Source organism: Chionomys nivalis, chromosome 10 (assembly GCF_950005125.1).
Source record: "Chionomys nivalis chromosome 10, mChiNiv1.1, whole genome shotgun sequence".
In the NCBI taxonomy this organism is placed as follows: domain Eukaryota; kingdom Metazoa; phylum Chordata; class Mammalia; order Rodentia; family Cricetidae; genus Chionomys; species Chionomys nivalis.
In genome coordinates, this window is record NC_080095.1 from 39,873,262 (window position 1) to 39,900,927 (window position 27,666).

The following is a 27,666-nucleotide window of genomic DNA, read 5'->3' on the forward strand; positions in this document are numbered from 1 at the left end:
CTATCTACCAAAGCCTAGGGAAAGGAGCGGTTCTTGTATACGTCTAACTACTTAGAAAGATGTTCAAATGCTTCCACTTTTTCAAAATTTATGTTTTTATAATGGAAATTTATGCTTATTGCAAGTTTTAAAATCCAACATTATATAAACATATGCAGTAAAAAGCCATTTCATTTTCTGAGCACACATTTTCCCATACCGGATATATCCCAGGTCTTGATGTATTCTGTAGTCTTGAATCCTGGGGTGGTGGATGGTCAGCCATCTGTGGCTCAGACCCAAAGTCTTTCAACTTTTGAAGCTGTTCTTTCTGTTCTCTGTAAACAAATGAAATTGCCATTGTACTTAAAGCATGTTTACACCATCCCTAAACAACTATGACTAAACCAATTTAAAAAAAAAAAATACAAGAAAAAAAACAGCAAAAAACTGTATCCTAAAACTCTGTGCAGAGCCCATATTGCACCTCTGTGGCAGCAACATTTTTGTGCTCTTACACAACTAACCCATCAGTTCTCTGAGATCTATAATCATAAATTATCAATGATCTTCAAAGACAGACTCTACAACCTGCCTCCATAGTACATTACCTACCCACTGTGTTTCTCCTTTAACCAGTCCCAAGTTTTCTCCTGCTATTTTTCTTCCAATTCTTCAAAAGTTACAAAACAGACTCTGAGTAAAGTACAGTCTAGAAAGGCTTTTGGAGGAAGCCTATTTTGTTTAGAAGATGGGGTGTGAAACAGCCTCATGTACTCCAGGCTGGGCTCAAACTGGTCAGATAACTTTGAACTCATAAGTCTCTTGCCTCCACGTCCCAAGCACTGGGATTACAGGTAGGTACCACCACACTTGCCTCTCATTATGTACATTATCGTCATTTACAAAGGAAATATGTTGCATACAAGTTGAGTTGTTAAAGTTTTGATTAATATTAGACCTACATGTTCCCATGTCAACAACTAGCTATGTTGTTGATCATGTTAGATGAAGCAGTTCATCAAAATCCTCACCAAATTCCAGCACTCTACTTGGTCGACTGCCATTCATTTTTGTTGCACATCTCTTAAACTGTTTTTTTACAATATTTATTTTTATTATGTGTCTGAATGTTTTGCCTACATGTGCATGCAGTGTCCATGGAGGCCAGAAGAGGGCGCTGGATCCCCTTGGAACTGGAGCAACAGTTGTTAGCTGCCACAAGGGGTGGGTGCCAGGAATCGAACCTTGCTCTTCTGGAAGGGAAGTCAGTACTCTTAACTACTAAACCATCTCTTCAGTCCCACCTGCCTGACTTTTAAGAGCATTTTAGTTTACTATCTGCTTTAGATGGTGAGAACACTTGCCAGTCTATATTCTTAGAAACAGTACTTTGTATTCCTAATGATTAATTTCTACTCTTTATTTTAATCCCTAAAGTTCCTTTACTTTTCCTTACAATCCCCACCTTCTACATTTACAATGTCTATTACAAGTTGTCCAGAATTTTTACAATCTCTCTTTATGTACAATATTGTCACTCAAATGGACACAAAGTGCATAAGGCTTGTTACTGGCTCATGTAAATATTGTTTATGGTATTCCTTGCTTTTATAAAGGCATAATATAACTTATGTATTCTCAACTACAACCACTATTATCCATTACTCCATATACTTAGATCAGGTTTTGTTGCCTAGGAGGAGGCGGAAAGGAAAAAGGATGAACGAGCAGCACTTTGCATCCGGCAATTCTATGCAAAGCAACAATGCATGGAAAAGTAATTTTAAGAATGGAAAGGAAAGAAATTGGAAGTTTAGTAATCAATCACCAATCAGTTTTTGTTCACCATAAAAGCATAGATTTTAGAGTCAGGGTCCAAATTCTAGGTCTGCATTTAATAAATAGTCAAGGGAATTTCAGCAAGTCTTAGTGTTACTTGTGAAATGAGAATGATATCATTTTCTCTGCAAGTCTTTAGACAGATAAGATTATTAAGATGGGAGGATCAGCGCAGTGCCCAGCACAGAGTACATGTAAATTAAAAGTGCCCACAATTTAGAAGCAAGTAGCTAATGTTCTAGAGCAAGCCTTACATCATGCTCATGAGTAACCTAGAGAAAAAGACCACCTCAGACTCTTCCACGGATAAAGAAGAAACCATCTGCCCCCTGGACACTGCCTTTCATTCTCACTACAGTTAGGTTTGTCGTCACATTTTTCTAGTACTAATGTAATGCTTCAGTTACAAATTCAATTAGCATACCCTGCAAATGTAGACCAAAATTGAAAGATGAAACAAACACATTAGAAGCTATCAAAACTTAACCATTTATTTTCTTGAAAACCTGTTTGGAAAAAAACCAAAACCAAAAATAACCTTACTATTACAACTATATGAGAAACATTATATAATACCCACAGAGCTGAATATAAGTTAAAACAATCCAACTTCACAATGAAAATACAGGAAGAAATACCTGCTTCCAGGTAAAAGGAAAGATGACCATCGCTAAAACAAGTATCAGTAGTCAGACAAATCTGAAGACACTCCCAGGTAAAGCATTCTTAATACCAGCAGAGAAAACTAAAGTGCCTTCCACCATTGCATCAAAGACTAGAGACTATGAAGCCTATCAGATCCAATGCCAAAGAACAACCTGCCTACTGAAGACAACGACAGCTCAATATGCGAGCCCCATGAAACCCAGAGACCTGAAAGGTTGAGATTTAACACTTAAAACATGCACACTCAAGATATGCCAGCAACATCCACAAAGGCCAAGAACAGCAATCAATTTGCACATCCTAGAGCATATTGCATCGTTAACAGTTTCCAAATACCCATCCTAATCCCAAACAGCAATGAATAACCAGAAATACAAATTCAAAGTATGTGATAAGAAATAAGGTTTAAAAGAGTACCATTAAAAACACTTAATGAAAAAAAAAAAGACAGTATGAAAATCTGTTTGAACTAAAAGAAACGATCTTAAGGAGTGAACTTACCGAAGCATTTTCAATTCTTGTGCAGCTTTCAAAATGATTTCGTGCTGCCTCTGACTGAGAACCATTACCCCTCCAAGGCCTTGGTCAGAGTCTAAATTTGTATCAGACCCCATCATTTCAGAGGAATGATGTGAGGATGGCATATGTTCCACCACGGGGGAATGTCTATCCACATCAGATGGGTACCATCTGTCTGACAACCGTTCTCTTTCCCAGTCCATTCTGTCAGGAACATAATCTCTCTTTTCCCGCCATGAATCTCCTCTTTCTGGATATTCTCGAATCCTCAACTCACCCCTATCACGGAAATCTCGGTCATACCCATGGTCTCGATTTCTTTCTTCTCTCCATCTATCATCCCGGTATCTATCCAAAGGTGGAAGAGGTGGGAGGGGTGGCAAAGGTGGAAGAGATGGAATATCCCGTTCATGAAACTGTGATTCTTGTTCATCCAGCGGTCTCCCATAATCTCTGTCCCACTCATTATCCACACTTCTATCATACATATCCATGGGTCTTCTAATCCGATCCACATCTCTGTCTAAGTCCCTGTCCATTTCCCTACCATAACCCTCATCCATGTCCTGATCTCTTTCCCAATCATCCCACCAACCTCGCCTGTCTCCATCATGAGCCCGAGACTGTGGTGCTGAGAACCTGTCCTCTCTGCTGTATGGATCTAGTGTATCATCTTGATAGTCACGTTCGCACTCTCTCCAGTATTTCTCTCTATCCCAGTCATCGAGTCTTTCTCGCTCAAGTGGAGCATTTCTACCATCTAATGGGAACTCTTCATGTCCTCTCTCTTCTCCATGGTTCCACGGAGCCCTTGGAGGCTCATCTCGGTGATAAGAATACATTTTCTCCCCACCATCTCCCGGTTCTGGTCTGAATGGAACTCTATCATGACCAAAATCTGGCCTTCCTAGTCCCCTTTCTCGACTGCCTGGTCCCCGACTTGGTCCCCTCTCTCTGCTCCCAGCTCTTCGGGGCAGTACTCTCTCTCTACTTCCAGCCCTTCGAGGAGGTCCTCTCTCCTGACTGCCAGCCCTGAGAGGTGGCCCCCTTTCTTGGCTGCCATCTCTACTGTCCTGGCTGTCTTGTGGACCACCTGGCACTTTGTTCCGACTGTTTCCCGGCCTCACCAACACCCTGTCCCGACTGCCTTCTCCTCTGTTCATTTTCTCATGACTGTCTTCTCTTCTCCCCATCATCTTATCATGGAAGTCTTCTTCTTTGACCAGTCCTGGGCCTTGACTAATTGTCTGGCAATGGCCTCTGTTTACTAGTCCTTTATCCTGTGTACCTTCCACTCTGTTTTGCCCAGGATCTCTGTAAGATGAGCTGCTGCCTTTATTGCCTTCTAATATATTTTCTCTGCTATCTGGCTGAGACAGACCTTTTCCTTGGTTGTTTTCTGAGTGGGGCAAACCAACACCCAAAGGTTTGAAACCATTATCTACAGTCAATGCTGCTGCTGTTCCTCCCACCAAGTTCTCTAATTTGAAGGAAAAGGTAGCTGGAGTAGGTACAGGTTTACTTGCAAGGAATACAGGCCGGGTAACACTTTGGGCTTTGTCCATTCCAGTCTCCATAGTTTGAGAATTCTGGTTCCAATTAGAGGGCTCTCTGGGCCCTTCCGAGACTTGGCCTTTAGGTGGCTCTTGTTGAGAGTCGCTTAGATTCTCATTCGACTGAGCCGCCTTGGTGTCCTTGACATCTGCAGCAGTGGAAAATGCAGCTGATTGCATTTTAAAATTCTTCTGCAGGTTACTACTTGTGTCTGCTAATGGTTCTTTGTTTCCTGAAAGAGGCTCTGCTTGTGACTTAGGTTGCTGCTGATGCTGCTGTCCAACAGTTGCTTTGGGGCCTTTCCACTGTGGTCCACTCTGTCGAGGGCTTAGGGATGTACTGGGAGTTATATAAAATTGAGACGCTGGACCCCGGGGGATCGTTCCCCATTTGCTTTTAGTGCCCTCTGCTGGGTGACTTTCATATCTGGGTCTTGGCCCATCGGGGCGATTTCCTTCAAAACGAGGCCCTTTGGGTCTCGGTCCTTCACACCTTGACCCTAAATCCTCAAATCTTCGAGGACCATCAAATCTACAAGTAAAACAAAAGATATTACTCAAGACAGTAAAGCAGGAAAAGAAAATTCTCCATGTAAGATTACTGAAGGCACTCTTGCCTTAGACTTTGTTTATAACAGTGACTCAGTCATTAGCAAACCCCATGTCACCTCTCAGAAACCGGAAGGTTAAGGCAGCAGTGCCTGCAAGATTTTAGGTCTAGATTTAGAAAGCATGCCAGCATTATCTAATCCACTTCAACCAGTCTTCAGCCAGTCATGATCTACTGAAATGTTAAAAAGCAATTAAAAGTGTTGCGCCTTATTACATGGAATAGTCCACTCCTTTTTAACAGAAAAAAAACTCCATAACTATGAGTACTTTTAGGGTTAAATATTTTAACTAAAAACCAAGTATGGTACAATTAGTAGAAAAATATAATTATAAATACTGTTGGAACCGGAACTAAAATCTTGACTAACAAATGTCTCACATACACACACACACACACACACACACACACACACACACACACACACACCAGGCATATTTTAAAAGTGTTCTCTAAAGTTTTAGAAAGTCTTGTCAGAAATTTGATGGCTATGGACCACTCAATAATTAAAGAAATAATCTTTCCAACAGGCAGTATACAACACATAAGAGATAATGAAATGTGGGGCTGGAGAGATGGCTCAAGTAGTTAAGAGCACTGGCTGCTCTTTCAAAGGACCTGAGTTCAATTCCGAGCACCCACATGGCAGCTCACAACAGTAACTCCAGTTCCAGGGGATCTGACACCCTCATACAGACATGCTTGCAGGCAAAACCCCAACGTACATTAAATAAATCTTTAAAAAAAAAAAAAAAAAAAAGAAATAATATAATGTCATCCGGGCTCTCAGGATCTACAATCAAATTAAAAAAAATAGTATCAAATTAAAAAAAATAGTAAGTGTAGATAAAGTGTCAACAAATAAAAAGACAACAGGCTTCTAGAGAATGGTCAGTATTATCCAGGTGAGAGGAACCACCCTATAAATAGGGCAGACATGTTTCACTTGAGACTTGAAAGGCAACTTTTGACAAAATGGCAAGGGTACCTCAGGCTAAGAAAGCAATATAAGAAGGAAAGGGGCAGAGAAGCACATACCATGTTTGCAAATGGTTTAGTGTGGCTGAAGTGCTGGGGAGTTGGGAAAGGATGAGTAGAAAGACAGCACGCAAAGGAAAAAGGCAAAGAGGTGAGTGTCAGTCTCTAGAAGACCTTTTTGTTTGTCTTGTTACAGCAGGCACTACTGATGAGATCCAATACTCACTCCCCCTTCTCCAACTCTAATCCAGCCTTACTGTAATTTCAGTCTTACTGTAGACTCTTTCTTAACCTCTCTTGTAGCTAGAACTCACACCAAGCTCTAGCAAAAGAACTAAAAGTGACTGACACATCCTTCTGGGTGGCTCCTGTCTGCATTAGGCTTATCCTCCTCTTCACACTTCCTCTTTTTATGATGCTTCCCAACAACTATATGTATGTAAATAAGGGCAATACACAAAGGGATGATGAAGTGAACAATAAGGAACCCAAGTTTCTAAGCCATTGTATAAATCTTGAAAGAGAATAAATTTCTAATCTGTTAAAGACTTTTGTCTTTGGATTTCTGTAAGACTGATTAATTAATTCAACTGGTTAATACAGAGTTTAAAATAATTTTGCAACTGCTTTATAGTCACTAAATACAATCCGACGTATAAAAGATTCATTTCGTTTAAAAAAAGATAAAGAGGAAGAAAGTTTACAGAGTAATTGATCTTGTTTGTTTGTTTTGTTTGAGACAGGGCCTCGTTATATAGGCTCAGTTGGCCTAGAACTCATAATCAACAATTCAGATAAGGAAGGTGATACCAACAAACCTGCTAAGAAACTGTAAAAACAGAGATCAAGTGAGTGATGTAAAGTCAGAACTGACAGCATTTTGTAGCCAGCAGGAATTAAGTAAGCGTGAAAAAGGAAGCTAGGGAGATTTAGAGGAGCTAGAGAGATGGTTAGGGGGTTAGGAGTGCTTACTGCCCTTGCAGAGGGCCCAGGTTCAGTTCCCAGTACCCTCATGTTGGGTATCTGCAACTCCTCTTCTGCCCTCCAAGGGTTCCTACATACACACAGAACATCTACATATGCATAAGCACATAAATATTAAGAAAAGAAAATAATTCCAACAACATATAATTGTCAAATTGACAAATAGGATTATATGAGATTACACAAAAGGAATCATCAGCAGAATGAACAGACAGCCTAGCAGGGGTTCATCCCATGGTGACTGTCAGTGAAGCCCAGTACGTATGTGTACACACACACACACACACACACACACACACACACACACATTTAGGATGACTACAAAGTTTCTGATTTAGTTGACATTTTTTCCATGTTTTTTTAAATGAAGGGTTTTTGATTCTCTATGTGGGAAACCAATTAAGAGTAATAAAATTAATTTCAGCAAATATTTAGCTCCCAATCTCTGTCCCTTTGGGCTTTGCTAGTGTAAAAGTCTTAGTTTCAACAGGGGGAACTACTTCTACAGCAGGAAGCCAACACTAAATCTACAAAATGGAAGCTGAACCAACAAAAATGGAGGGTACTGTATTGGCTGGAAGTAACCAATCCTGTTTGTTTGTTTAAGATAGAGTCTTACCAAGCTGGCCTAGAAGCCATGACCCTCCTGCTTTGTGTAAATTCTGGGACTACAGATGTATACCACTTGTACCACTACATTCAGCTAATCCTACCTCTTGGGAGGATGCTGGGTCACGTGAGGTAAACAGTATAATCTGAACCGTGAGATTCAAGGACAGCTCTTAATATTTCGGTGCTCCAAGGTTAAAGTCGATGGAAGGGCTGTAGATATAACTCAGTGGATGAAATGCTTGTAGTGCAAGGAGTGAGGGCTGGAGTTTAGAGCTCCAGTATCCACATAAAAACTGGACGGGGGAGATGGAGCAATGGTTCCGTGGTTTAACACTTGCCCTTGCAGAGAACCTGGGTTCAAGTCCCAGCACCCACATGGTAGCTCACAATTACCTGTAACTCCAGTTCCAGGAGATCTCACATTTTCTTCTGACCTCTGCAGGTAACAAGCAAGCACATGGTCCACAAATATATGTAGGAAAACACTAATACACATAAAATATAAATAAACAAACAAGAGTGATGAGACAGTCTGTGCACAGGAGGCACTCAGGAATCTCTGGGACAAACTGGCTAGCTAACTTAGCCAGATTACCAGCTCTGGGTTCAGCAAGAGATTCTGTTTCATAAATATAGACTATGATAGGAAGACACCAACAACAATCTCTCTATACACATCGAAACATGTGCATCCACAAATATGTCACACACCATACAAAGGCACACCCACAAGATAAAACAGGCTGAGCAGTTACAGTTACGAGTGACAGCTGCTCTTTCAGAGGACCAGAGTTCAGTTCCCAGCATCCCTATCAGGTGACTCGTAGACACCCGTGATTCTAGTTCCAAGGAATCCTTTTCTGGCCTCCACAGGCACACACATACATACTAAAAAATAAAATAATAATAATAAAGGACAGAGGTCTTGACCCTCTCTGTGTGAGTCAACAAAGAGCCAGGATCACCCGAGGTATCTGCAGAGAATAAAGTGGATATGGAATGGCAGCCAAGAGGAGCTAGGTATAAGAATCACCTATGACCACATGATCAGTTGTAGAAATAAGAATTCTAGGGGCTGGAGAGATGGCTTAGCAGTTAAGGCATGTACTACTTTTTCAGAGGACCCGAGTTTAGTTTGCAGAACACATGTCCACAGCTACTCAATGCCTATAACCTAAACTGCAGGATATCCTTTAATCTAATGTGCACATAGCCAAACACATAATCAAAAGATAAAATACATTATTAAAAACTCTAAGAGAAAAAAAAATCTCTAAGAGTTATGAGTATTTCTTAGTTAAATAATACGTATTGGCATATATGCAAAGGTACTAACTGTGGGGGCCAACCATGATAATCTAAGTCTGGGCAGGTCACCCAAAGGAACTTCTTTACTTCCAACCATTATTATCATCTGGGATTCTGGCCTTCGATAAATTTAAATAAGAGGCCTGAGTTTCAGTAGTTTACCCTGAAGCAATACCTGGTAGCAGGAAAATACCACAAACTGAGATTACCCAACCCCACCCAAGAGCAGACCATTCAAAAGAAATGCCTGACATTCCAACCACTGTAGATAGGACTACCTGCCAGCGCACCCCAGCAGCAGGACACCCCTAGACAAATGTCAGCCAATCAGGGGTCCTGAACCTCAGAGACACCTCACCCCCACCTTTACTATAAAAACCCAATTCTAGCTCGGCTGCATCCCCTTGCCTATCGCCATGCCCGCCTACAAGCTGGTCCTCATCCGGCACAGCGATAGCGCCTGGAACCTGGAGAACCGCTTCAGCGGCTGGTACGACGCCGACCTGAGCTGGGCGGGCCACGAGGAAGTGAAGCCCGGCGGACAGGCTTTGCGAGATGCTGGCTATGAATTCGACATCTGCTTCACCTCAATGCAGAAGAGAGCAATCCGGACCCTCTGGACAGTCCTGGATTGCCATTGACCAGATGTGGCTGCCAGTGGTCAGGACCTGGCGCCTCAATGAGCGACACTATGGGGGTCTGACTGGTCTCAATAAAGCAGAAACTGCTGCTAAGCATGGTGAGGCACAGGTAAAGATCTGGAGGCGATCTTACGATGTCCCACCACCGCCAATGGAGCCTGACCATCCCTTCTACAGCAACATCAGTAAGGATCGCAGGTACGCAGACCTTACTGAGGACCAGCTACCGTCCTGTGAGAGCCTAAAGAACACTATTGCCAGAGCACTGCCCTTCTGGAATGAAGAGATTGTCCCCCAGATCAAAGAGAGGAAGAGAGTCCTGATTGCGGCCCATAGCAACAGCCTTCGGGGGGGATCATCAAGCATCTGGAGGGTCTCTCAGAAGAGGCCATCATGGAGCTGAACCTGCCAACTGGCATTCCCATTGTCTATGAATTGGACAAGAACTTGAAGCCCGTTAAACCCATGCTGTTCCTAGGAGATGAAGAGACCATGCGGAAAGCCATGGAAGCTGAGGCCACGCAAGGCCAAGAAGTGAAGGCGGGCAGACAGACTTCTGCCCCGAGACCCTCCTCCCTGCCTGTCTGCCTCCTGCGCCCTTCCCAGCACCTGTCAAGTCACTGACTCCATGTTTAGGATATTATGTTTAAGTTGTAGCTGCAGATGGGGACCCGTGGCTCCCATTTTGTTTTAGTATTTTATCCCCTGCACCCACTCCCTTCATAGAATCTAGTCAGAGTAACACCTCTAGGGTGCAGGTTCTTGGTCCACATCCAGGGACGGCTCCCTCCCAGGAGAATTGAGAGGTAATAATTACAGTTTTGTTAGTCCTTTGTTTACAAGGGTCTGCTTTAGGAGGTCAGGGAGGAACCATGCTGTGGCCTGACCAGGGTGAAGCCTGTCCTGCACTCTTCTGCAGTTAGGTAACTGGGGCTGTAGTCATTCCAGTGAAAGTAGCTTGGATTTAAAAGATGAACTGCCTTCCTCTCTGAGCCTAAAGGAGCGGCTGGCCCCCGAAGGTTGGGATCAATCCTGTCAAGTCTATGTATTACATTTACTTTTACAAAAACAAAAGTACATATATATTTATCAGCACACAAAAATCCCTCTGAGGTTTCTAGTGGTGATTGAAATAGTCTATGTGGTCACCAGAAAATAAGCCATTCCTCATATCAAGTGGGATAAACTCCTTGTCCTCAAGGGACAGGAGTGTCCTGACTGTGTGTTAGGACCCTGTCTTGTCTGGTAGAGGTGAAGTGCCCCTTGATCATGTCCAGGGTTTTGTCTTTCACTGTCTGAATCATGTTCCAGCTGCTTGACCCTACCGTGTGGGTCCAGAACTTGTTTTGGGCATACTAAATCTTCTTTTCCAGATCAGTATAATAAAGGAGTGATATGCAATGAAAAAAAAAATTCTAATTGAGCTCGGGACTCTCTGGATATTCCAATACATTGTTTGCAAACTTGATTAAAATAAAGGCTCTTTACTTTTACATGGGACTCGGTCTCCTTTGTTGGCTTTTGTGGCAACCCCACGGATTTGGGCATAACACTAACCAGGTATGCTTTTGCCACTGCCCATATACACGGAGCAGTATACAGACAAAGAGCACTGTTGACATCTGCAGAAAAAGACATAAAAAATAAAGAAGAAATTCTGAGCCTCCTCGAGGCCATACATTTGCCAAAGAAGGTAGCTGTCATACATTGTCCAGGACACCAAAAAGCTCGAGATGCTGTAGCTAAAGGAAATCAGAAGGCAGACCTAACTGCTAAACAGGCGGCTCAGGAAGCAATGATCCTGGCAGTCAAAGAGTCTAAAGATTATCATGATATCAGTGAAACCAACTTTAGATACACTCCCGAAGACTATCAAGTTATGGGCAAATTAGGACTGGTAAAGAAAACCCCATACGGGGCAATAGAGACAGAAGGAGGAAAACTAGTCCTTCCACACGAAGAAGGGCACAAGTATGTTACCAGCTTACATTACCTGACTCACTTGGGGTCACCTAACTGGGGATCAATTGGAAATTACATTGTGCTTTCCGACCCCAGAGCTCAGGTCAGGTAGAAAGGATGAATAAAACCCTAAAAGAGACACTGACAAAATTGGCTCTAGAGACCAGCGGAAATGACTAGACAGCCCTCCTTCCCTTTCCCCTGTTCCAGGTTCGAAACACCCCAGGGCGATTTAAACTCACCCCTTATGAGATCCTATGTAGGGGACCGCCACCACTTACTGAGGCAGGTGGGATACATAATCCTGATGCTGTTCTTCCTAGACCATTATCTGCTCACCTGAAGGCCCTTGAAGTAGTAAGGCGCCAGCTCTGGAAACAACTAAAAGAGGCATACGAGCCTGGGGACCCAAACGTGCCGCACCATTTCCAAGTGGGAGAAGCTGTACTAGTTCGGCGACACCGAGTCGGGAACCTAGAACCTCGCTGGAAGGGACCCTACTTAGTGCTCCTGACAACTACCATGGCAGTGAAAGTGGAAGGCATCTCAGCCTGGATTCATGCCTCCCACGTGAAACGAGCTCCTGCACCGGCCAAAGATAAATGGAAACTGGAAAAAACTATGGACCCTTTAAGCTGCATCTGTGTTGTGCACCTAAACCCAGTTCAGGTGAAGAACAATAACCCCCATGCGCCCCAAGGACTCAATCTCTTGGCAGGTCCTAACAGGAGGAGGGGATGTCATATGGGAACTCACAAGGGAGACTCCTCCAGGAACATGGTGGCCCACTCTCTACCCAGACTTATGTAAATTGACTATAGGGGTCCCCAAACCCTGGGACCTTGAAGGATACTTTGATACCTCTAGACCACCCACAGAGGCTTCCCCTCCGGGACGATGGGGTCTAGACCCATGGAGGAGATGTAGTACTCCGGGCAGAAGAGCCAGGTTAAGCTCCCTATCCTTCTATGTTTGTCCGGGGCTGCATCGAGATCGGAGCCTGAACCCTACCTATGGGGGAGTTATCATTTCTATTGTAAAAACTGGGGATGTGAAACCACTGGAGACACCTATTGGAACCCTCCTCTTCCTGGGGTTACATCTCAGCTGGGGCCAACTATTCACACTCAGATTTCTCCAAGTGGAAGGAGCTGAGCCAGGGAGCCTGCCAAGGCTGGTGCCACCCCTGCAGATAAATTTTACTGAATCAGGGAAGAAGGCTACGAGTTGGATATCAGGATATTATTGGGGGCTTAGGTTCTACAAAGAAAGGATAGATGACGGTATTATATTCAAGATCAGACAGAAGATTGAGAGTCTAACAAGATGGCCCATAGGGCCCAATCAGGTACTGACTAAACAGGGTCCCCCAGCCCTAGACCCCCCAAGAACGCAGGAGGGATCCACTAATAAGACCACAACTCCCAGCCCCTGGCCTGGGGCAAACATGACTTCTCTGACCCTTCCGTCCACGGGACAGAGATTGCTTAACCTCATACGAGGGGCATTCTTTATGCTGAATCAAACGAACCCCAATATGACAGAATCCTGCTGGCCTTGCTTAGCATCAGGACCTCCTTATTATGAAGGACTTGTAGTATCCAGGGCTTTTAACAACACCACCAGTCAGGAGGCTTGTGTTTGGGGGACTGATCATAGGCTGGCTCTTACTGAGGTTACAGGTGTAGGGGACATGTCTGGGAAATCCACCGGTTGCCTACAAACGTTTATGTAATGAGACTCTTAAGAGCCCTAAGACTCCTGACACCAGGTACTTGGTTCCCAGTTTAGGTAAATGGTGGGCTTGTAGTACAGGCCTTGCATGTTGACATCGGTTTTTAATGACATCAAAGATTACCGTGTGCTTGTACAATTGGTACCTAGGGTCTTTTATCATCCAGCTAACATGCTTGAAGATGAGTTTGACAAGCATCCAACTTGCTTTCGACGAGAACCTATTTCTCTGACACTAGCAGCAATCCTGGGCCTTGGGGTAGCTGCCGGTGTTGGGACAGGTACCGCTGCCCTAATACAGGCCCCTCAGTACTTCAATGAATTAAGAATAGCCATGGATGAAGATCTGAGGGCTCTAGAACAATCTATTTCCAAACTTGAAGAGTCACTGACTTCCCTCTCAGAAGTGGTCTTACAGAATAGAAGGGGATTAGATTTGTTATTCTTAAAAGACCGAGGATTATGTGCTACTCTCAGAGAAGAATGTTGCTTCTATGTGGACCATTCAGGAGTAATTAAAGACTCCATGAGTAAACTTAGAGAAAGGTTAGACAAAAGACAAAGAGACAGAAAAGCACATCAGGGATGGTTTGAGAGCTGGTTTAGTAGATCTCCTTGGATGACTACTCTGATATCCTCCCTTATGGGACCATTCCTAATTTTGCTTCTGCTACTGATTATAGGTCCATGTATATTAAATAAACTAATTACCTTCATTAGAGAAGGAATAAGTGCTGTTCAGATTTTGATGTTACGCCACCAATATAGCACTTTACGAGGTCAAGAAGATACTAAAATCTAGTTCTATGATTAGAACTAGGTACTAGAAGAAGCCCAGATAAATCCAGACTCCTCTAGCAGGAAAAAATAGAGCCAAAAATCTAACAGAAAGAGAAGAGCCAAAAATCTGGGTTAGCCAGTTCAGTGACTCTGTTTCAGTAATTAGCTGAAGATAAAGTTAGATTATAATCTTGAGAATAATCTTGAGAAACAGGGAGTTACCCCCTTGTGATGATCAGTGGTATTTTCGGAATTTTCCAATGATGCCGTCCCTATCCCCTTTGGATTACTGGGTTGTGGTTTCTCCCAGCTACTCTAGGTCCAACTCCTCCCCTGTGTGAGATATGAATCTCGGCCCCAGCGCTGGTCTCTCATGAGTTCCTGGGGAGGGGGTGTCGAGTTATCCCGAGACTTGAGCGAGAGTCTCCCCACACCGGGGGTCTTTCAAAACTATGGTTCAAATGACCCTTTACAGGGGTTGCATATCAGATATCCCACAAATCAGATATTTACATTATGATTCACAACAGTAGCAAAATTAGTTATAAAGAAGCAACAAATAATTTTATAGCTGAAGGCCACCACAACATGAGAACTATAGTAAAGGGTCGAGGAATTAGGAAGGTTGAGAACCACTGGCTAGAGATTAGACTTGGTGGTTAAAAGACTTGCTCTTGAAAAGGAGCCAGGATCAGTTCCCAAGACCCATATGGTGGCTCATGACCACCTATAATTCCAATTCCAGATCTGACACCATCTTCTAAACTCCAAGATCACCAGGCATAGAGTCTGGTGACACAAGCCTTTAATCCCAGTATTCAGGAGACAGAAGCATGTTGATCTCTGAGTTCAAGGCCAGCCTGGTCTATTAGAGTTCCAGGACAGCCAAGGCTACACAGGCAGACCTAGTCTCAACATCCCCTCACCTCACTCCCCAAAAGCACCAGACACCATGCAGTAAACATATATGCAGAAAATCATACATACATACAAGACAAAAAAAACACCCACCCCAAAGTCAAAGATATCAACTTTAATGCTCTACTTGTATACTCTGTACTAGCTAAAAAAATTTTAAAAATAGTTATAGCTAAAGATAAAAACATATTTCATAACAGCTTTCCTCCTAGTCCTACATATGAACAAACAGAAATTTTATGTTTTAAAATATAGAATAGGGTCAGCGGGAAAGCTCAGCAGGTCAATGTGCTGGCCACTAAGCCTGAGTGCTATCTTTGGGACTCACTGATGGGAGGAAAGACCTAATTTCAGCAAGTCCTCTAATCTCCACTCCCTCACATAGCCACAAATAAATGTTTAAAAAAAGTGTATATTATCTTGTAACTATCATTTGGGTTCATTGAATTCTTTCTTAAATTTATAAAAATTGAGATCTTGATGATTTTCCCCTATATCCTGAACTACTCCATAATTTATCATTGACTTGAATTCTCATCATAATGTCAATTTTTCTTAATTATGCTTAAAATTAAGAATAAGAATAAGGAGACAACTACAACAAAAGGAATGGTCTAAGACAATGAAACAAAGGTAAAATAAAATGTTATCACCTTAGAACTGCCCAAAATATTATACTCTGCTTTTGGGCTTCATTAAGCCAAATAAAAATTTAGATTTTCATTTTCCAATTATAGTAATGAAGAGAAGAAAACTAGCATATAAAGTTGTTTTAAAATTATTACAACTGGGGAGCTAAAGAGACAGTTCAGTGGTTAAGAGCACTGGCTACTCTTCTAGAGAACTTGTGTTAGATTCACAGCACCCACGCGGCTCACAAGCACCTGTAACTGCAGTTCCAGCGGATCTAACACCCTCTTCTGGACTCTACCAACACCAAGTGTGTACGTGGTTCACAGAGACACACTATAGATAAAACACTCAGACACATAAAATGTTTTTTTTTAATTATTGGAATAATTTTTTAATTATTAGAATCAAAAGATATGCGCTGAGAGAACAGCATTCCAGGCTCTAAAACGTATTCAATTTCTTATATAAGTGAATCTGTAAGTCTTCAGATGACACTACTGTAGATGAATTTTCTTAAGCTCAAGAACTGATAAGCAAACAATTCTATCTATATCTATCTATCTATCTATCTATCTATCTATCTATCTATCTATCTATCTATCTATCTATCTATCTATCTTTGTGTATGGGTGTTTTGCCTACATGCATGTCTAAAAGAGTGTCTGATCTTGGAACTGTGAGCTGCCATGAGGGTACTGAGAATCAAACCCAGAACCTCTGGGAGAGTAGTCAGTGCTCTTAACTATCTAACATCTCTCCAGCTCCACCCCCCCTTTAACAACAATACATTTTTTTTTTTGAGACAGGGTTTCTCTGTGGTTTTTTTCTTTTTTTTTTTTTTTTGGTTTTTTGAGACAGGGTTTCTCTGTGGTTTTGGAGTCTGTCCTGGAACTAGCTCTTTTTTTTTTTTTTTTTTTTTTTTTTTTTGGTTTTTCGAGACAGGGTTTCTCTGTGGTTTTGGAGCCTGTCCTGGAACTAGCTCTTGTAGACCAGGCTGGTCTCGAACTCACAGAGATCCGCCTGCCTCTGCCTCCCAAGTGCTGGGATTAAAGGCGTGCGCCACCACCGCCCGGCCTGGAACTAGCTCTTGTAGACCAGGCTGGTCTCGAACTCACAGAGATCCGCCTGTCTCTGCCTCCCGAGTGCTGGGATTAAAGGCGTGCGCCACCACCGCCCGGCCTTCTCTGTGGTTTTGAAGTCTGTCCTGGAACTAGCTCTTGTAGACCAAGCTGGTCTCGAACTCACGATACATTTTTTAAAAGATTTTATTCATTTATTATATATACATTGTTCTGCCTGCAGGCCAGAAGAGGGCACCAGATCTCATTACAGATGTTAGTGAGCAGGGAATTGAACTCAGGACCTCTGTAGCTATGTATGGAGCCAGTCCTGGAACTTGCTGTGTAGCCCAGGCTGACCTCAAACTCACAGAGATCTGCCTGACCCTGCCTCCTGAGTGCTGGGATTAAAGGCCTGCACCACCACCGCATGACCCAACAATACCTTCTTAAGGACAGAAGATATGCAGTACATTTAGTCATTAAACAGGAAAGACCTTTAACACATATTCTGTGGCAAGAATTTGGACCATCTTGATTTGCTAAAAGGTTACATGGCATTTATCTTTTATGATTTTATGTGTCAAACTATTTTATACAAAGTAAATTTACTCTTTTAAAATGCTTATTAAAATGTAAAAGCTGGTTTTTACCATCCTTTTCAATTTTTCTGTAAATCACCTTAAAATTTAAACTAAAAAGTGTTCACTAAACCTAGATGGTCAACAATGACACATTTTCTGCTATACGGGTAGTTAAAGTGTAGATTGAGAATCCTACAATAGTGGAACATGAACCGGTTCTAGAATATATTACAAACTTCTATAAATCAGTAAGAAATAAAGTACATATTCTAATGAAAAAAGCCTCGAATCAGCATCTCATACAGAGGAAATGTAGCCCACTAATAATCAAATGGAAAACAATATAACTCTACCACGTATCAAGAAGTGCAAAATTCCAACTATTACCACAATAATATTAACATCCACCAATGCAACTTAACATTTTAAGTTTAACAAAACTAAGAGTTGACAAGGAGGTTAAAAAATAATAACAAAACAACAAACTCTGAAATAATACTAGTGAAAAGATAAACTGAAACCACCTCTTATCTACCACTGTAGAGCATATTCAGACCAGAAGACCCTATGATCAAACAACTCCAATCCTTTAAGTAAATTGTAGTATATCCACACAATGAAAAACTGTATAGGAACAAGAATAAACTACATCAACACAAACAACGTGGATGAGTCTGACAGTAACATGTCAAGTGAAAATGACAAACTCAAAAAGTACATACAGCATGATTATAACCTACACATAAAAAATAGCTAAACAAAATCATACGCATGCATTCAGGCACATGTCAAGATTTATACAGCACCAAAAGACACATTTCAGGCCAGTGAGATGGCTCAGTGGGTAAAGGTACCTGCTGCCAAACCTCAAGACCTGAGTGCCACCCTGGGGCCCCTATAGTGGAAGGAGAACCAACTCCCACAGGTTGTCCTCTGACTTTCACACTTGGCTGCAGCAAGTACACATGCACACATAAATAAAACAGACTAATAAATGCAATAAGACAGGTTTCAGCATTTTTAATCATAACTGTATTAGAATAAACAGATTATGGTAAAATCATATTAATGGGCTATTCCCCAGAAAGGAGAATGTTACACATGACACAATCTTACAACAGAATATCAAATGAAAGACACCATAGTCAAAGGAGTACATAAAGTATGATCCCATTAACAATAAAGCTCAAAATAGGCAACCTGCGGTTTAAAAGACAGTACAGTGGTCATCTTTGGGCTGAGGGGAAAATGACTGAGAAGGAGGATGAGGAGGATTTTTTAAAAATTAGATTTATACCTTTTATGTGTGTTTTGTCTGTATGTATGTTGTGTACTATGTGCGTGCTTTGTGACCACAGAAGTCAGAAGTGGATCCCCTAGAATTAGAGTTAAGATGTTTATGAACCACCATGAGTTCAAAGCCAGGTCCTCCTCAAGAACAACAAAGGCTCTTGACTAGTGAACTATCTCTTTAGACCACTGAGGAGGACGACTTAAACACTAGTCATTTTTACTTCTTGATCTGAGTAGTGATGACATAAACATGTCTTTGTGAAGTTCACAGAGCTGTGTATAATAACCTGGTACTTTTCTACATTCACTTTCAATAGAAAGCATCATTATTGAAAAAACTGGCCAGGCGGTGGTGACACACACCTTTAATCCCAGTGCTCGGGAGGCAGAGGCAGGCGGATCTTTGTGAGTTTGAGACCAGCCTGGTCTATAAGAGCTAGTTCCAGGACAGGCTCCAAAGCCACATGGAAACCCTGTCTCAAAAAACCGAAAGAAAACAGGAAGAAGGGAGTTTCAGCATGTTGATACATGCCTATGACCTTAGCCCTCAGGAGACTGATGCAGGAGGATCAAGAGTTTGTAACTACTCTGGGCTATATAATGAATTCCACATCAGCCTGAGCTAAGTAGCAAGACCCTACATCTGTCTCGAGAGATGAAACCACATCAAACTAAACTAATCAAAAAAAGAAGTCAAGTTGCAGTTGATAAAACTATACATATGTATAGTAACACAAGCAGCACTGACCAAGACTTCAGCAGGCTAAAATGGTTGCTCAAACCCAAACAGATCAAATGCTAAGAGTTAAGTGTAAAGTCTTTGGAAAACAAAACTACACATATTCACGATGAGACACCGAACTTAATACAAATGTAAATACCTGCTAAGAAAAACTGATGTTTAGTTCAAAGCAAGTCAATACAACTGAGTAACCAAAAACCAGTCAAACAAACACAACAAAAACAATTAAAATAAGTAAGTAGGGGCTAAAGAGATAACTTCGTAGTTAAGAGCACTTGCTGCTCTGGTAAGAGGAACAGAATCTGATTCTCAGCACTCCTGTCAGGGGGCTAACAGCCACTTAGAACTCCAGCCTCAGGGGATCTAATGCCTTCTTCTGACATCCTTGGGTACTTGTATGCATGTAACATTCATATAAATATAAATAAAATACATTAAGTGCAAATAAATATTTTTAAAATGTATGTACACAATATATAGAATTAGGTTGTAAATAGGCACACAATCCTTCAGGCCCTAAGTGTTTATTCTGAAGGAGCCTAACTTATCACTGGTCCTTAAAAAAATATCAGGAAAAGGCTAAAACCAAAACCAATAATTGCGCAAATAATTTGAGTTTATATGTCTGCAAGAGCAGAACAGGTACGATAAGAAAGTCTTCAGTATCTGCAGAAATACACTATAGAAAAGGAGTAAGATAATCCGTTCTGTGTTGCTCCACAGAGGCAGATCTAGAACCAGCAGGTAGACATTATGGAAACATTTAAATTAAATGGCTAAAACCTTTCTAAAACACTCTCAAAGTTTTATATGTCAATGTCCCGTTATTAGCATGCCAATATTCAATTACAGTCCATCAACTTCTTGCCATAAAGAAAATACACTGGACTTAAAAGTGGATCAGAAGGCTGTGGATTCTAATCTCATCTCAATAGAGTAATGCTCTGGGACAATTTATTTACTCTTTAAATATTTTCATAGATCTTATCATTTATTTGTGCTGTGTATACCTGTGCAGGCACATGCAGTCACAGCATGTATGTGGAGGTCAAGACCAACCTGTGGAATCAGCTCTTTCTTATACTATGAAGGTTCTGGGGATTAAACTCTGTCATCAACGTTTGGTGGCAACCACACTGCACATTTACCACTGAACATCTTCTCACTGATCCTGGTAATCCACTTATAATGACCCCAAATCTCAGCATTTTCCACCTACTTACAGTCATGAAATCACTGAGAGATGATTAATATGATAGAGGTGATGTGTACAAGACCTATCACAACAAGTTAACTTACAACAATGAACATAATTTGCCAGCCAGAACTACAATAGAGAATTCCTAAATTTCTAACACTAAGATTATTAATTACATCTCTGAAGTATGAAAAATTAAAATAGGTCCTATTTGGTAGACAAGAAAGAAAACATGAGAGGAATCATGGGAGCTCGAAACACGAGGTGCCAAGAGAACGCTTTTCTGTCTGCTAAAAGGACCGTTCAACCCAGGAGACAGACATGAGTTCAAATCAACAAGATGAGTTATACTGCAAATAAACATAGTCATGAACAGTATGAGTCTGAATGGCAGCACTCAGCATAGTGCTTGGCTCTATTCTTCCAGTCATGCAATTCTCACTTAGGTTCTCACAACCTTCGCAGCTCCAGGTTGTAAAGGGTGATGTGAAATAACTCCCCTAGCATCACAGGTTATTTAGAAGAGTCCCTAAGATAAAAATGGATATATAAGTTTCTAACATGGCTTCATAGCACATAGAGGAATTCATGTTAATTATACGTAACTTTTTCTTAGTTTCAATTTTGGATGGAATTTTGTTCATGTTAGTTTCAGAATTTTAAATTGAGGAACAAACTAAAAAAACTCATTTTTTGTTTTCTTTTGAGACAAGGTCTCATGTAGCCCAGGTTGTCTTCAAACTTACTCTTTAGCCAAGGACTAGCTCTACTGTCTTAATCCTCCCACCTCCACCTCTCAAAGGCTGTGACAGCAAGTATGTACCACCATACTCAGAGTCAATATGCTGCTGGGGAACAAAGCTAGGGCTTTAAAAAGGCGAGGTAAGCATTCGCCAACTGAGCTACATACCCATAACGAGTATGGTATGCATTTCTACTATAACTTCTGTCTGGGGGAAAAAAACCTGATTAAAATATTTTTCCAGATGAATGTGGTGGAACACACCTTTAATCCCAGAACTTGGGAAAGAGAGGCAAGTGGATCTCTTGAGTTCAAAGTCAGACTGTTCAACATAAGAAGTTCCAGGCCAGTCAGGGTTACAAAGCAAGACCTTGCCTTAAAAAAATTTTCCATAGAAAACTTGTCATACATGTTACCTTGGGAAAAAACTAGATTCTCCTAAGCTTGGAAGCATAGATTTAACATGTTTGTTTTGAGAGAGACTTGAAATGCAGACCAAGCTTGCCTCACATATTGCCCAGGCATATGATCCCCCACCCCAGCTACCTCTTTTTTTTATAAAGTTACGCTCTGTATATATGTGGTGCTCAAATACCTCTGTCCATATGGAGGTCAGAGAACAACAATTCTGCAGCAGTCACTTCTCTCTGTCCACTATGTGAACCTTAGGGCTAGAACTCAGGTCATCAGACCTAGCAGCAGGAACCTTTAACAAGCTCACGGCTTAGCTCTTGAAGACCATGCCCTGCTGAATTTAATGCTTTTTAAGGAAAACAAAACAGCAACCATTTTTTTTCCTTGTCTAACTATGTATGTGGTCTAAAGAAAAGACAGACATCTCCCAATTAAGAAAATATAAAGGATGTAAGGTTCTACGTTTGGGGAAGGAGAGAGGGGTAGCAGGGATTTTGTAACTTTTGTTCTGTTAATTGCTGTGAGTACAAAGCAGGAAGTTGACAGGCAACACAAGCCCTTATCCCAGCACTGAGGACGCAGAGGCAGGTGAGCTCTTGAGTTCAAAGCCAGCCTGCTCTACAGAGTGAACTCCAGGACAGCCAGGACTACACAGAGAAACTCTATGTCAAAAATAAATAAATAAGTTTAAATTTTAAAAATAAAAAATCAGGAACTTAGCATTTGCAGAACAAATGGTTTTCTAAGAAGTGCTATTTACCCTTACACTAATCTAGCAAATGGTATTTACTAATTCAATTATTTGTCAAGTAGACAAAAAACAAAACTCATTCTTTATCTTTCTGTCTTTTCCTTTCTGTTTTATGAGGCAGTGTGTCATAGAGGGTCTGGGCTTGACTTATTATATAGTTCAGGATAGCCCTCAACTCCTAATTCTCCTGCCCCTACTTCCCAGGTGCTGGTGGGATTAGAGTACACCACTATACCTAGCTTACAATATATTTCCAAAGCTGAAAGTCAGTAAGAAGTGATCAGCATTATGCTTAAAATATAGTCATTCTTAACTGTTCTAGCCACAGCTAAGATAAAAGTAGTTACACATCAAAGAATCAGGGACATAAAATCTTTTCTAAATTACATCACGCTAAATTAGCAAATACTAACATTTTTACTGTAAATATGCTGTGTATATAAAAGTATAAAGGAAACACAAAAATTGTACAGATTAGTCTTTTGATTCCATTACAGTTTATATAACATTAGGTAAAATAAGAAAGCTGACTTACCTGGGACCTTTTGGACCTTCCAAGAAACCGCTTCTAGGAGACTCTGGAAGTGGTCCGCCTGACCTCACGGGCATGTCCTTAGCAGTAGAAACAGATTGAGATGGAGCAGCTGGAGGTTCGCCAAGTCCTTGCTCTGATGAAAAGGAACCGAATGCCTTGTTCAGAGGTTTGGAATTCACTTGTTCTGTCTGAGGTGGAGGGTGATAAGTTGAAGGTGGGTTTGAACCAAAAGACATAGGTGTGGAAAGCAGTGCTTGTTGAGGATTCTCTGAGACCTGCGAGCTTTGGGAAGCGGAGGCTGGTGGAACTGGGGCTGCTGTTAACTGAGGAGGCATCCCTTGAGGAACTCCAGGGGGAGGCATTCCTGGAGGAGGTGTTGCTGAAGATAACGGTGGGAGGGGCAGAACAGGTGGAGGTGCCCCAGAAGAGAGAGATGGTGGGGGGAGGACTGGAGGTGGCCCCGCAGAAGAAAGGGAAGGTGGGGGGAGGACTGGGGGTGGCCCCGCTGAAGAAAGAGGTGGAGGCATCCCAGGTGGGGGCACAGAGGTTGGTAGAGAAGGTGGCATTACAGGTGGGGGCATGCCAGGTGGTGGTAAGGTAGTAGGTAGAGCAGGGGGCATCACTGGTGGTGGCAAGGATGGAGGTAATACTGGAGGGGGCATTGTTGGTAGAGGTGGAGGCATCTGAGAATATGGGACAAACGGAGGTGGCATTGACATGTTCCCCAGATACTGGTTCTTCATATTCTGAAATGAATTGACTTTCTCCTGGAGGTAAGTCTGAGTGGCTTTCATATGTCCTTGCCATGTTTTCCACTGCTTCTCATACTCCTGAAGCTGATCTTTATGAGGATAGGAATGGAGCTGTTCCTCCCACAGCTGAAACTCTCGCTCCCACTCTTGGTAGAGATGTTGAAACTGTTGCTGCTGCATCTCATAATGTCGCAATTGCACATCTAGAGACATGGTCTACAATAAAGGACAAAAATTCTTTCAAGATAGCCATGTAAGAATCAGTCCTAGCTTACAACATTAATGAATCAAGAGTATATAAAACTTTAGGAAATTAAAAAAAATATATTTCCGAGGGGAAGATAAAAATTGCTAGATCCTTCAGTAATGACCATTCTTCTTCCCTTGAGCTATTTAAACAATATCTCACAACTAGAAAACCCAACTGAACCCTAAGGCAAATCACTATCTCAGCAATGAGTATTTTTCAAGATTTTAATGTTACTAAGGTCTAAGGATTGTTTTAAGAATTTGAAAGAAAAAAAAAAGAGGCCAAAAATCCATTACCATAACATAGACACAAGATTATACCTCCAATGTGCAAGACAAATACCTAAGTCACTTTATCACTTATGGTATACTGCTTAGGGTGCATATGTGCGTGCATAAGAGGGAGGGAGGGAGGGAGGGAGGGAGGGAGGGAGGGAGGGAGGGAGGGAGGGAGGGAGGGAGGGAGGGAGGGAGGGAGATGACTGCCTAGGGCCTTTTGGTGAGTTATATGCTTCTCCGTTTTTTAAACATATCAAATTAGCTCACAGTTATATAAAAACAAGTCTTAAATGTCTTAGCAACAGTACTCTAAGAGATACATTCTGTCAAACCCTTCCTCCTCAAGAGATTGCATCACAACCACCCTTTCCCACACCCTCAACAATATGAAGCATCTATTTGTCAATACTAATTTATCTTCAGTTTTTCATACTCAAATCTCTTTTGGGCGTAACAAATCCTTTCCTCGGGGGCTGGAGAGATGGCTCAGAGGTTAAGAGGACTGACTGCTCTTCCAGAGGTCCTGAGTTCGATTCCCAGCAATCACATGGTGGCTCACAACCATCTGTAATGAGATCTGGTGCCCTCTTCTGCCATGCAAGCATACATGGAAGGAATGCTGTATACATAATAAATAAATAAATCTTTAAAAACACACACACACACACACACAAATCCTTTCCTCATTCTTGGGACGCTTCCTACCTGCTTATTTTAGAAACACTCACCTGTATATGTGGTGAATGCTGGATGACTTGCTGGTACTGCTGTAGGATCTGCTGTAACTGAGTATGTTTCTGCATTATTCCCTGATACTGAAAGCCAACTCGATGCTGCTGGTGCTGTTGCCAGTGTGCTGCTGCAGCCTGCAACTGCTTTAACCTAGCATCCTCTTCTGGGTCTTCAGACTAAAGGTAAGAGAAAACACAAATTTTTCTAAGTCATAAAATAGCAACCAAATCAAGTCTAGAATCCCTACAACTCAAGCTGACTGCGAAAATATATTTAGACAAAATACGAAGCCCTATGCCACAATCTTTACTAGAATAATAATTTTATTCTTTATAAACAGGACAACCATTTCCCCAACAGGGAGTGAATCTACAATTATATAGCATCTTTCAACCCATGAGAAAACCCTCCTCCCTTCCCTTTCTCCCTTTCTTTCTTCCTGTCACATTTCAGCAGAAAAGTGAAAGTTCTATGTAGCTCAGTAAGTTGGAAGAACAGTATTTGACCTAATGTGGGAACTCTCCACACCACAGTTACTATGCATTATGTGATAAAGATGGTCACTGTTAATAACTTTAAGACAGTTACTACTTCCTGAATATACGCATTCTGCAAATGAGTAAATTAGTACAGAATGATTAGCTAACCTGTCCAGAGTCACCACCATTAAACGGCAGTGATTAGCTTACCTGTCAGGGTCACCACTGTAAGTGGCAGTGTTTGGGGAGTTTACCCTAAAAACTACAGATCTAAACTACTGCCCTATACTATAATTATAAATACATCTGGGCATCTTTCTTTTGTGTTGAGACACTCCATTCAAAAGAGTATCTAATTCTTCACTTCAGTCAACTCCCCAAAATCCCTCTCCTAAACCTTATTAGCTGACATCTGATTACTTTAGAAGAGGAATTTTATAGGTACCTAAACACATAACATATATGTCCACTTATGACAAAAGTGTTCATAAACAAATCAAACAAAACTTAGATGACTGAATAAACACTACATAATCACCTGCGTCTCCTCAAGTGGGAGTGGAGGTGGTGCTTCTTCATTTGGAGGTGGTAATGGGGGCTCTTCAGCTGAAAGAGGCTCTGACATTTGACTGGTAGCAGGCACTGGAACATCTTCTTTTATGGTTTCTGATACATCCTTTGCTGTGACAGGACCCTTTTTGTGTCCTGGAAAATGCACTTTTGTCCTCTGTTGCAAGCTAAGTAGATGCTGTCGATACCAATATTGCTGCTGTTCCTACAATACAAGCCATCTGTAAGAATTTTATTTTATTTATTCCATGTTTGTGTATTTGTGTGTGGGCACAAGCTTGCCACAGTGTGTGGAAATCAGAGGACAACTTTCAGGAGATGGTTCTCTCCTACCATGTGGGTCCTAGGGGATCCAACTGAGGTCATCAAGCTTGGCAACAAGCACCTTCCCTGCTGAGTCATCCCTCTCTGGCTCATTTTAAAGACTGTTAATTAATAATCACAGATCTCTGCATGTGGTATTGACAGAGCTACATTTATATGTATTCACATATCTAATAGGAAAACAAAGCTGGACTGAAAAAGGAAAGTTAAATATATGGAGAAAACTTTTAAGTTCTTCCTCAAAATTTATAAATTTAATTTATCAATTAAACCATACATCATAGTTGAGCATGCTTCTGGTCTTTTTCCCTTGAATGCTAAGTACTGAGCCTAGGGTTTCATATAGGGCAGGCAAGTGCTCTACCACTAAGCTACAGAACCAGATCTCCTCTTACTTTTTTAGACAGACTCCCAGTAAATTGTCCAGATTAGTTCTGTACTTGGTCTTTAGCCCCAACAGGTCTAGAACTCATGATATTCCTGTAGACGTAAGTCACAAAACAATCCCACACCAGTTTGAAATTATGATTAATAAAAGGATTATTTATTTAAGGGGAAAACTTACAGATCACTGTCCTAGACAACAGCCCTCTGCGCAACCAGGAACAGAGTCTAGTAGCTGGAAGCAGAGGCGGCAGCAAGACAGAGAGTGCGCGTGCATGCACGCGCAGGACTACCACAGCTTTTTAAAGCAAAAGAGACCACGCACGCCCAAGTGGACTGGTATCTTAAAGACTACTGGCTGAAAGAGCAGAAGGAGCTCCCGCAGCATATTCCCATCTCAGTCTACCCAGCCACAGACTCCTGAGAAGCTGGGATTATAGGCCTGCTACTGCACCCAGCTAGCATACACTTAAAAACAACAAGAAAAACATGTTTCTGGAGGCTTGAGCAATTACAAGGACTAGGTTCAGTTCTCAGAACCATACGATTCCAGTTCCAGGGGATCTGATGCCCTAGTCTGACCTCCCTTGGCACCAAACACACACATGGTACACATATGTACACCTAGGCAAATCACTGATGAATATCAAATAAAATAAATAAACCTAAAAAATCAAAAACAAAACAAAGCAAAAAACTAAACAAAACAAAAAGCCAAAAATAAAAAACCAATTCTTCTGAGGCTGGGTGTACTGATATACACCTTAAATCCCAGGAACTGAAGGGTTCTATCAGGTTCATGTGTGCAAGTTTGGGGCTAGCCAGAACTACATAGTTAAGACCCTATCTTGAAAAGAAGGG

The 27,666-nt window shown here is 41.6% G+C and overlaps 1 protein-coding gene across 2 annotated transcripts in view; it reads right to left on the reverse strand.

Moving 5' to 3' along the window:
* Ylpm1 (YLP motif containing 1) overlaps positions 1-27,666 on the reverse strand; it is a 75,717-nt gene that overhangs the window by 35,253 nt on the left and 12,798 nt on the right. For both annotated transcript variants that reach the window (XR_009057818.1, XM_057782133.1), the window contains exons 2-6: positions 26,066-26,302; positions 25,045-25,224; positions 23,037-24,004; positions 2,989-5,091; positions 200-317 (exon numbers count right to left, since the gene is read on the reverse strand). Coding sequence is in view for 1 of the 2 variants with exons in the window: in XM_057782133.1 (XP_057638116.1) it covers positions 200-317; positions 2,989-5,091; positions 23,037-24,004; positions 25,045-25,224; positions 26,066-26,302 (3,606 nt within the window). In the remaining variant the exon portion in view is untranslated. The remainder of the gene's footprint in view (positions 1-199; positions 318-2,988; positions 5,092-23,036; positions 24,005-25,044; positions 25,225-26,065; positions 26,303-27,666) is intronic.